Raw genomic sequence first — 12,544 nt, 5'->3', positions numbered from 1 at the left:
CTGTTTGCTCACATATACAGCTGAATGCACACAGTGGCACCCAGTAATGGTAGATGTTATCTAAGTGAGCAGTAAACAGACTCTTTAAAGCCTATGGCCCTGGGGTGCGTCCCTCTGGTTTGTGGCTCCGTGGGTCCTGTCGCACTGTGTTAGCTCTAGCTGACATGAAAACCTCTAATGGCTGCTATTTGTTCCTCGGGGGAACGAAAATCTTAACATGAGAAAGACAGGGGGTTCGTCTTAAATAAGTGTTATCACGGATGTGGGTATTTCAGGCCAATGAGCTAACTGAACTGCTCTGGTGAGGAGGGTACACTTTCCTGGATTTGCATGGATGAGAGTGTTTGTGGATGGTAGCCAGTTGCTTAAAGCTTGTATGGATAGTGCTGTTGTTTGAGCTAATCTGACCTGTGTCATCCGCTATTGACTCCAAAAAGGTCAGATGTGAAATCAAGCAGAATATCAAGATATAAATGCAAATTTGGTCCAGCTGCTCATTAAAAAAGTTAATATTCATGACTTAAATGAGATCTTTTTTCAAAATAATATAGGCAGCCTGTAATGGGTTATGAAGCATGCTGTACTTCTGATGATGAATTCTTGTTGCACTGAGAATACTGTTATTTAATGAGACCATAAAGACACTCAGAAGGAGTTTGTTTCTTAAAATTGTACATGCCACTAAATGACACTTTCCAAAGGTTTTCAGTAGTTTAGTCTTCAGTGATAACATTCCTACAGACACAAATGAAAAAAAAAAAAAAAGACTAACTTTTAAGTTTACTTTTACTTATTTTTTGAATGGGACCTATACAGTTTGACTACTATGCTGTAAACTAAAAACTGTCCTTGGAGAACTTAAGGAGGGGGTGGACCTAGCAGATTTTCCAGGAGGGCCAAAAATGTTATTTTAGGCAATCTGAGTAAAAAATATAAGTGTCAGTCAACCTTTCAATCAGTATTAACCTCAAAATGTACATGAATTCAGATTCTCTTACTGCTACTTTGCATCCTAACTAATGAAAAATGTGAACTTCCCACTATTCCCAATGAAAAGGCAAGACAAAGTACATATTGCAAAATAAAGCACAGTCATTAGGCTGCTTATTATCAAAGCTCTGGAAACTGCTTTATTTATTCATTCTGATTTCAAAGAAGCTGGTATTTCACTGAACTGCAACAGCTTTTAACTAGTTGGTGTTACATTGTTATGGAGTGATGACAATGTTCGCATTAAAAGCAAACTGGTACTGAGAAGAGTAATCCACCCCAAGGCTGTATGTCACTGTGGTGACACTGACAGCCCAATGCAAATTGCAGATGGTGATCTTGTGCCATGTTAAAAGTAACGCATGAACAAAAAAGTGCTTTCATAGTATTAGATTACTTTTTGTAATTGTATAATGCAATATAAATCAGTTTTTCTTGTTGCTGTGCAGTGAACTTGAGTTACTCCATCCATCCATCCATCCATCCATCCATCCATCCATCCATCCATCCATCCATCCATCCATCCATCCATCCTTTTGTCCCTTTTGGGGTCACGAGGCTGCCGGAGCCTATATCCAACCACTCATGGGCAAAGGCCAGGTACACCCTTGACTGGTTGCCAGTCTGATGTAGGTTAAAACACAATATCTTAATTGTTGCAATATATTGTCATTTATTATTATTATTATTAGTATTACTATATCGGGGCGTCAGTGGCTCAGGTGGTTGAGCAGGTCGTCCAATGATAGAAGGGGGCGGCGGTTCGATCCTCGCCAACCGTCGTTGTGTTCTTGGGCAAGACACTTCACCTTTGTTGCCTCCAGTGTGGCTCCACTGGTGTGTGAATGTGTATGAATAATCCTGGTGATGGTCAGAGGGGCTGTAGGCGCAAACTGGCAGCCACACCTCTGTCAGTCTGTCCCAGGGCAGCTGTGGCTCCAACAGTAGCTTACCATCACCAAAGTATGAATGAGGAGTGAATGAATAATGGACACACTGTAAGCGCTTTGAGCGTCCGGAAAAGCACAATCCATTATTATTATTATTATTAGCAGTATTCACAAAAGAAAGGAAAATCAACCAGCGAGACCATGAGATGTTAACAAAGCAGAAAGGAACCCCCTAAATATAAAAACAATATTGGCATTAATTCCCATGTTGTTGTGTCCCATATGAAACAACCCAAAATATTTGCATTTACTGGCAGAAAGCACTTTTACTTTTCAAACAACTTGGATATTTTGATTCTGGCTGATTTGCCAACTATAAAACAATATTATTAGAATTATCAGTTGAAAATGGTCTAGAACTACTGGACATCTGTTATTACTTTGAGTAACATTGATCAATGACAGACATGAAATAAACATTTAAAATTGGAATTAATGGCCTACTCAACTTTTGATATATTGTGTTTTCATTTCAAGGAAGTTTGACAGCTTCTTTGACCAAATTGACTTTTTTTTTGAAGTTCTATGGTCAAAGTCTCTTTTGATCAAGTGGTTTGTATTCTTTATTGCAAGTAAAAGCAGACTATCGCTGTATTATTTTCTAGAAATCCTGATGATGGGGCAGTGCAACTTCAGAAAATCAATCCAAGAGGTTTGTGTGCTGCATATCGTAGGATACTTGCTGACTTTTCAAAAATGTTTGTTACAAATTTCTGAAAATTCTTTTGAATTTCACGAGTAGCTGTGTGGAGGTTTTTGTATCTTTAAATACCACACGATGAAGCCTGGTATGCAGGACTTCTGAGCTCATCACAAAAAGCTGTATCGTATCAAGTTAGTCAAGCTATTCGTCAGGTTGGGAGGGGCTGGTGAGCGTGAAATGCAGAGACTGGAGGCACACGGTTCCAAAGCAAGGGGTTTATTCTTAACGAAAGGCACTGCAGAGCAGGGTAACAAAACCAAAACTAACTGTGGCCATAGCATGAACACATGGCAGTAGGGAGTCAGGGAAGAGACGTCAATGGACCAGCACAAGAGGAAGTCAGAGACAAGACTTAAATACAGACAGGACTGACAAGACACAGGTGACAACGAACAGGAGAGATAGAACCAGGGAAGTAAAACTCAAAAACATGACAAAACAGGAAACCTTTCAAAATAAAACAGGAAACAGAACTCAAACATGACAGAAACAAGATGGAAAGCAAAAACCAATACAAAGAAATCCAAACCATGACACTATGTTATTTGTCTATTTTAACAGAACTTAACTAAAGCCCATTAGTAACGGGTTCGCACCTGATACTAATGGGTGCGCACCGGATACTAACTAGTGTGCACCCGTTAGTTTTTTTTTTTTTTTTTTTACTTTAAATTTAAAAAAAAAAAAAATTTCCTTCAATTTTTTTTCCTTCACTTTTTTTTCCTTCAATGGCCCTTTAGGGGCTCCGTAGAAACAAATTTGTCCGTTTAAAAAAAACAATACAATCAAGGTTTTGATACACTCTTAGTGTCTGTAAATCCAAGGGTGCAGAAAACTGTGACATAAATCCCAAGGTTTATTTGAATTTAAAGAGGTTATTTTTTAAAGTTCAATTAGTTTTATTAGTGTAGAGACAAGCAGCAAATATGCATAAAAGTTGAAGAGGCATATTTGAGTAAGACTTCTTTTCTGTCCCATCACACTTGTCTGCATATTTTTTCACTAGCACACAGAGGTTCAAAAAAACTTGCATCCCATGGAGAAGCTGTGTTGTGGTTTCATTAATGAGATCTATTTTGTGACACAGAATATGTCTGTAATCATGTTTGCATGCAGAAAAATGAACGTGTTGTTCTGAATCTGAAAACTAGATCAGGGGCGCTGAGACTCCTTTTTGCACACTCACACAAATACACTTGCCTACCGCTGTGAGTCACTTCTCGTGCTTATCCCCTGATGGCGCTGTTAAAATTGCACATCTGATACTGAATATTGATAGATCCCCCACAGCCCCCCACCCCTTGCCTGTTTATAGCTCAGTTCTTCTGAGATCACTTTGATTTCTTTTCATTTCTAATGAGACTCCCGAACAACGAGGGGGCAATAAACGCTAATTATCTCAGAATTGATTAATTTATTACTGTTATTTTCATATCCTAAAGAAAAATGTGTTTTACCAGTTTCCCCTTTTGCTTGAGGTTGTTTTTCAACAAGAAAACTGACAGAGAATGGGAGATTTCTTTTTCATTTCATTTCCCAGTTGAAGTAAATGCTGCTTGAAGCAGAATAATCAAAGCTACATCACATATTTTGGGCACTATGTAGTAAGAAGCTCTTGCCAAGATTACCATTGCAGTTGTTTTTTTATTCATCACCAAAAACAAGGTGAGAAGTGGAAACATCAATCATTGAATACTGCGCTCACTGTGGCCATTTCCCTCAAGAGAACCTGACGTGGTCTCTGTTACATATATGCTGAATTTCCTCTGCTTCTATGTGCATTCCAACAATATCTTCCAGGTTTTCCTCTGAAAGGCATGTTTTCTTCGCTTTCACATTCGTATTTTATTCAAAACAGGGCAGTAGACATAAGCCACTTTGCATTTTTAAGGCCATTTCAATAAGAAGAGATCTTAAGAATAAAATAGATTTGTGATACAAAAGACGTGCACTAAATGAGTCCATAGTCTTTGGCGGTTAGGTTCTGGACTGATGCTGCTGGGATAAGCTCTGACCACAAATAAATAAACCCCAGAGCCCAGACACTGATGGTGGTTGAGGGCCAGTCCATGACAAAAGCATTGGTCCAGGTGGACGACGGGGGGTGAGGAGGGTTGGCAAAACCATATATTATGTATTAGAGAGATCATGAATTTAAAACCAAAAAATAAGGTTGAGATTGGCTGCGAAGATAAGGCAGGGAATTCAGCTGTTGGTTTAGAGTGAAGGCGTGATTGATCAAACGCATCTGGAGTGAGTAACGAAATAACCAAAATTACCAGGGAGTAAGGTAGACCTTCCTCATTAAAATTGCGCCAAAGCATCATTCACCACCTCTTCCTTCCATAATTTTGTGACCTCCTTCATATCGCACCTTCAACCCACTCAGATTTTCCTCCTCCATCTGCTTCACTGTGCCCTCTGCCCGTGCCAGTGCCAGAGGGCAGAGCTTTCTGTTGCTCTTTTTCTCTACTTTGGAACTCACTACCATCAGGCATCTGAAACATTGATTCCCTTCTTGTTTTTAAGTGAAATCTCCAAACTCAACTGTTTAGAAGTGCTGTTTTCTGTAAAACTATAGCTCCTCCATTTATTTTATTCTACCCATTTTCTGTTTTCTTAAAGTGTAATTGTTTACTTTAATAAGTACTATCATCTCTTGTGCATGGGGCCCTCTGGTGTTTTAATACATCCATCTTCGCCTTGCAGCAAGCTAATGCTAATGTCTGCACACTATCAGACCTGTTGGCCAACAAAAACAACTATCTGTAACTAACAACTAACAAACTAAACGAATGAATCTCTTATTTTTTACAGTGTGTTCTTAAAAAAAAGTCCTTGCTAGAAAAAATCTTACAGCTGTTTTGATTGTCTCAGGGCCACATGAGTAGACACAAGCTCACTCAGATTCCCATCGGACAATTTAATATCATAAATTAATTCATGAAATCGTTGAAGTATTTGCTTAATTTTTCAGTCTTCGGTCTTTAATTGAGAAAGAAGTTATTTATTTTTGTGTATTAATGAGTCAGTTCTGATAGATCCTATTCGAAAATGACGTAAACACAGAGCGACCAGAAGAGAATAGACATTAAGTGATTTTTATGAATAAAACAATCATAATTCCCAATTTCATATGCTTCAAAACAAATTAAAATGGTTGTGTGTTGAAGCATATGTCTAATTAGTGTGTTTGTGAGTGTGAATGTGTGTGGGCAGTGCTCAAGGCTAGCAGAAAAGCTAATGTAGTGGAAAATGTCTTAGCTGGGCCATGAAATAATGATGAGACACTGTGACTTAATCATGTTGACACATAGAGCTTCCTCTTCTTCCAGCCCCCACTCACACTCTTTCATTCGAAAGAGCTTTCTCTTTCACTTACTCTTTTCTTCAGAGCCCCTCTCTGCTCTTTTTCTTCTTCTGATAAACTTGCAGCGTCTGTCTTAAAGCAGCTCTTTCACATCCTGCTGAGAGCTTAATTAGAATTATACTGTTATTATTACCAAAGCAGCTTCTAAATGTACTTTTTTTTTCCAACAGGAATTCAAACATAATTGAAGTGTTTAAAGATAATGTTTTAAAACATATTTCATAAAGGTTTTAAGATTGTTTTCTGCTGTGGTTTATAAGTGGAACATTTGATTAAACACTGGAAACACGATTCATTTATGCCAATGAAATATTGAACTTTTTACAATGGTCTTTCTCGAAGAAATGGTTTTTGTGTACTTCCTATTATACTGCTGTTTTTTAACACTAATCGACATAAACTCATGAACAGATAAAGCAGTGTCACAGTAGTGCCTACATAAAAACACGCCACAAATATTAAAACTAGAGAGATTTTGGGAGAACTGAGTTTGGAGAACTGAGGCTCACACCAGTTTTTTGGTTTATAAAAAATTCTGGCCACTTGGAAAAACAAAATGGCCTTGTGCTTTCTGTCAATACCACTGTCCTTTTTTGTTCCCGTCTTTCTTATGTCTTTTGGTCTACTTTTAAAAATGTGTGCTTTTAAAATTGCCAAATCCAAAATGTAGTGATTAAATTGTCATTGTGCATTTGATGTGGTGAAAATGAAGACCTGTAATTGCTGAATCTCCTAAATTGTGATGTTTTCCGACTGTTTTTTTTTTTTTTTAATTACAGGAACAGGTTATTATAGTTGTAGACAAACGATGAACATTTGGCTTGGAAATTTTACAGTTTTAGCTTTTCATACAAAGGGAAAGCAGAAAGGTAGACATTGATAAACCAGTTTTGTATTCTTTATATTCTCATTCTCCACAACACTCGACCTTTTGTCATCTGCCACATCAACATTCTGAACCGTCATTCTTTTTTTCTGTTAGGTGGCTGTACATTTGAGGAGTCGTATAGCAGCTGTGGGTACAGCGTGTCTCTGGGAACCAATGGATTTACTTGGGAGCAAGTGAACTCCTGGGAAAAAACCACCTTGGACCCTGCCCTGCCAACTGGTAAGATTTTACAAGTATAGTCTTTCGCTTCCATTTTCAAAGAGGGTTTGTACACCAGAGTAGCATTGCTCTCAAGTTCAGGATATATATACATAAGTATTTATATACTTATGTAATGAGATACATAAGCATTGGATATTCTGCACTATAAGGAACGGGTATAGTGAAGAAGCTAACGTGGCTAAGGTGTAGCGTGTTACAAACAAGTTCTAGAATTACTGTGAACACAGTTCAGTTGTAAAGTCTGACTGACTGACAGACTCTTTTGTCTTGATTAATATGCTTTATAGCTCATTGCACCTTATATATGACATATGTTTAAAATTAGACCGTTTGATGACCTTATTATTATGCCTTATTATCCAGTACGACCTGGTGTGGAAAATCCAGTGCAAAGAAAAGTGAAAAACTTTGAAGCTTTTGTGTGTCATCTAAAGTTTTTTTGGATAAAGTTGAAATGCTTTAGACTGTTTTCTCAAAGGTGAGATTATGCATTTCAAATTTGGATTTCAGGAAGCTTTTGCCTAATAAGTATTAAGACAAATCAAATCAAATCAAATCAAAGACAGCATTTTATTTATTGACCGAACACGTCTTTGAAGTGAAGGTACTGATTTCATCATCCACCACCAGAAACTACAAAGGCAAGGAGAAGCCTACGCTTTTTCTCTAAAGACAGCAGTTGTGGCTCAGCTTGGACATTTGCCTTGCAAACGGGGGCCCAGTACTCCCACAATTAATTTCTAGATTATAGCATCAAAGCTGCTGAAAAAGTCACCTTTTTGCATTTGGAACCCAATTCTTTATACCGTGTGCCTTGGCAGACTGAGTTGTATGACATGAAACCAGCTGGAACACATTTCTTTTTATCACATTCTACACAAGCTATTAATCCATGTAATTCTTTTAAGTACTTTTGTTCTTTCTAAGTGTCTCACACCTTCAAACACAAGTGTTCTCCACCCGACACTTTCTTTCTTTGTCTGTTATAGTTCTTAGTCAAACTTTATGAATCTGTCAATACCTTAGTCATGGCTTAAATTTAAATATATACCCATGCAGGGAATAAAATGAGCTGCTTTGTCTGGGTGACATAAGCAGTCTAGAAAGGCAACGTCATTGTAATTAAAGGTGACTGGGGTCACTTCTGTTTAATAATTGTTTGAGGGCATCATTGTTGTAGTCTAAAAAGAAAAATAGGTCTATAACAGTGAAATAACAAAAGTGCTTTTGATCAGAACCAACTTGAAGGCCCAAGCTGAAAAATATGCAATTGTATTTGGAAATAAAAAAGTAAAAAAAAATAAAAGCACTTTCTTTTAGTTTTATTTTTTTGTTCTGCACCACAAAAAAACCATACTTGTCTATGCTTCCCAAATTGTTTAAATAGTTGAAAATAGCCAAATATTGAATTTTATTTTTGAAATTATGTTTTTATATTCTAGTAGATTTTTATTTCTGAACATTTTATGGATTTATTACATATTTTAAATATTTTACTGTTTTTAACTGATAGATTTTATTAAACAGGGGTTCATCTGTAAGTCCTGTTGTAGCGTAAACCCCACATCATTACCCCTCCACCACCAAATTTTAGTGCCATGAAACCTTTTTTTTAAAACGGTTTTAAAATGTTTTGCCAGTTTAAATAAACATTTCAAAACTAGGTTATATACTTCTCAGAAAAAGAGGTTTCTTTTGGGCCCCACTACAAACAAGCTCTGTTGTTTTTTTTATTTGAGGCTAAATTTCTGTTAATAGAAAGACTTCGTAAGGGAACAAAAGCTTTTCCTGCTGCATCACCATCCATAAAGGCTTATATAAAAAGAAGGGTAAAATGTTTACTTCACAAGACTGTATGCTTCTTCTACACCTGACATGCCTCAATCAAACTTTTTTAAAAACGTTGTTATATCATTTACAACTATCATAGATCAACATTATCACATCATTATCTCCGATATCTGTCAGCGATGCTGAAGGAGATCTGTCAGCTGCAGTCTCCCTCACCGCACTGAGATGTTGCTTTGAATGTCGGAAACGACAGCTGGACCGCCGGTCCATCTAACGCTCTCCGTGCATGTCATCACGTCAGTCATCTGTCTCATCTACTGGCTCTGGGTGGGGGTTGTCAGACCTGATAGCCATCACGGCCTTATGAGCCCTCCTCATTAGAGACAAGTGATGAACTGCTTGCTGCCCTGACAGCTGCAGATCTGATAAAGACGGACAGGAACAAATTATTTGTCAGCATCCTTGTCTTTTGTTCTTAGCTCTTTGACTGTGGAATTTCTAAGTGCCTGATACTGTGCAGGTGACTATAATAATAAAATCCTTCATCAAATACAGCATCGGTACAGTCAAAAGATGTAAATATGTAAAAAAATATTATCAGACACATCACAACTGCATTTATGCACTCTGTTTAAATATTGTTGAAATGATTACAGGTACTTTAAAAGTTTTTTAGTTCTTTATTTGCTTACTTAAGTCTTTGAAAGTCAGTTTTATGCTAAAATATATTCTAGTCATTACAAAAACCCTCAAATTATACATTGTGCTTAACATTTTACATGTTTTATATAGAATATAGAGAATAATATGTACATGCAAAAAACTCAATTTGGAGATAAACTAGTTTATTTGCTTAGCTAAAGTTCCTATCCTCCCTTTTTGATTATTTTATGTCAAAGCTAGTCAGCGGGTGAGATTACAGGAAAAAAAGGGACAAATAAAACCGTAAAATGACAGCTTTACATATGTACTTAAATATAGGCTTTACTTTCTGCAAACTAAATGCCCCTGGCACTGGTTGCTATCAAGATGTTGTTGTTGGCTGCTTATTTTCCTTTTGTGGATGAGCCAGGATATTGACTGTGGAGCAACCCAGGTCACCTACAGATATGGTCACATTTAGATTACCGTAGTTTCATTTTATTTTGGGTCAGAACAGAATCCAAATATATACATTTTTCTTAAAGCCCTCTTATGACATTTTTATTTATTTTTTAGTATAAACATTTTCAGTGGTGTTTTTAATTATGATTATGAAGTTTTTAACCGAAATTTCCAACTTAAATGTCTTAAAAAGCCACATTTCATCTCAAGCCTCTGTTCTCAAAATCTCCTCTGCATGGGCGTGGCCATTGGTGCTGAGCTGAGTACCCCATTCTGACATCACAACGGCTTATTAATTCAGAGTGTTTTTGCGATAGTTTGATTGACAGCGATTTAAAAGGAGAAACAAATGCAAAAATGAAAATTTTCTGTCTAATAAACTTTCTAGTCAGTCTAAAAAAAAGTGCAATACTAACCACTTTATACAAGAAATACATGGTAAAATGGGTTGGATTCAATAGAAGCGTGTATCATCCTTTTAAGCTTCCTTAAACGATCCATTGTTTTTTTGTCAACCTCTATAGACATACGACTCTCTAACAAGGTCACAAAGAGTTTCATAGACTGTTGTCTGTATCCTTTCAGAGAAAGGTTTATGAAACAAGAGTTCCCACAAGCAATTACAATCAGATACAAAGAGGGAGGTTGTTCACATGAAATCAGAATAAAAGCAGCAGCATCAAGTCTGGTAAGTGAATTTGCACACTAGTTCAAATGACAGACACTTGTGCTACTCTCAGAACAAAAGAGAAAATAATATTAATTGGTATCTAATATGAATATCTTTGAAATGGGATGCCATAAATATATATTTAAAACCAAGAGTAGTCTACATGTTTAAAAATGTATCTTGGCATTTAAATTCTAAAGTTCTCTTCGTTGAACTTTAATTTATTTTACTGGTTATCCTTAATAAAGGTAGTCTTTGTGAGATGTAACTTTGTAGCTTATATCATTGGAGCCAAAGACAAATGAACAGAAAAAAAGGAATGAAGAAGAATAAAAACCCCAAAAAAATATTGGAAGTGGCATGAAATAAAACAATAATAATGGATTAGAATTATCTGTGCTTTTCCAGATGCTCAAAGCGCTTGCAATGTGTCCATTATTCATTCAATCATACCTGGTGATGGTAAGCTACTGTTGTAGCCACAGCTGCCTTGGGGCAGATTGACAGGCGTGGCTTTCAGTTCGCGCCTACGGCCCCTCTGACCATCACCGGGATCATTCATACACATTCACACACCAGTGGAACAACACTGGAGGTAGAGAGGGTGAAGGACACAACGACAGTTGACGGGGGAGGGGGGGTTGAACCGCCGACCCTTGGATCATTGGACAACCTGCTCAACCACTGCTGCCCAAAAATAAAAAACAAAGCAAAAAAATGACTACAGTAGTTAAAAACATCTGGCTTTAACCAAACCCTTTTGATTTGGACTCCTGCTTCATAACTAATAACCCCACGTTATGCTGTCTGTGGAAATGTATTTAGAAGAAAAAAATGCCTTTTGCATTTGTCTCTTTCCCTCCATTACAGACACTGCCAACACATAATCCTTTTCTCGCTTCACCTCCATAATATCGATGTGGGTGATACGGTTGTCATAGAGCATAACCCACACTTGACAGCTTGTACTTCCAACAAAATTAAATTGGCTCCACAGCTCTCTCTTCATTTCTTTCACTCAGTCTCTCATTTCCATAGTAGTGATGTAGTTCATAGTGCTGCCAGCCCACAAATCTCCAGGTTAACCATTCCAGATATGGCTTGAAATCATCTGCATCATCGATGCATTGAAACTGTAATCCACATCCCTGACAAACTTTTCAGAATGGATAATATTATTCAATTTCTTATCATCTAAAACCTTAATCTCGTGATCTTTGTAGTTTATAAATGTACTGATACACTTTTTAAAAGATAATCAAGCAAGCTGCATATTTTCTCTGATGCATCCCATGCAAAAATGCATTTTAAGATCTCACTGCCCCGTGTTTTTAGTCTAAGCTTATAACAAAATGAAATTTTGCATCAAAAGGCACAAAATATGTTAAAATTGTGTTCTGATCAAGTCACTGCTCATAAAATGTGTAGAAAATCAGTCTGGAGTGGCAGGTATGCGATGAATTCATGACTTATATTTTGTCTAATGCAATTTTCCTTTTATCTTTTAAGGTCGATGGATAGATTAAATGGTTTAGGGATGGATGCATGTTTGAGTTGGTCAAAAAAACTTATGGATGGACAGATGTATTAGGCATACATTCGCAAGACTGTGTTGGATAGATAGCTTGTTGATTGATGCAGGAAAAGATGTGAGGGAGGGATTTATAGGCCCACAAATCCATTGAGAGATGGATGATTGAGGGTGAAATACAAACAGCATCAGAAATGTTTAGTTTGTCTGCATTCATTCTTGTTTCTCAGGGTTTTCTTTTTAAGTCATAATCTGGTGCTCTGCTTGAATGACAGAACACAAAAATACCTTTCATTTTTCAGACACACACTTTTGCAGCGCATC

General features: G+C 37.0%; 1 protein-coding gene across 17 annotated transcripts in view; it reads left to right on the top strand.

Annotated features, from left to right (window-relative positions):
* The window catches only part of ptprt (protein tyrosine phosphatase receptor type T), a 311,398-nt gene that overhangs the window by 34,366 nt on the left and 264,488 nt on the right, over positions 1 to 12,544 (top strand). For all 17 annotated transcript variants that reach the window (XM_078948035.1, XM_078948033.1, XM_078948029.1 and 14 more), the window contains exon 2: positions 6,996 to 7,121. In XM_078948035.1, coding sequence (XP_078804161.1) covers positions 6,996 to 7,121 — 126 coding nt within the window. The remainder of the gene's footprint in view (positions 1 to 6,995; positions 7,122 to 12,544) is intronic.

The sequence above is a fragment of the Oryzias latipes genome, chromosome 5 (genome assembly GCF_053564925.1).
Source record: "Oryzias latipes strain Hd-rR chromosome 5, Olatipes_Hd-rR_3.1".
NCBI classification, from domain to species: domain Eukaryota; kingdom Metazoa; phylum Chordata; class Actinopteri; order Beloniformes; family Adrianichthyidae; genus Oryzias; species Oryzias latipes.
The sequence above is the reverse complement of the archived record's forward strand: the minus strand, read 5'-3'. Positions and strand labels throughout refer to the sequence as shown.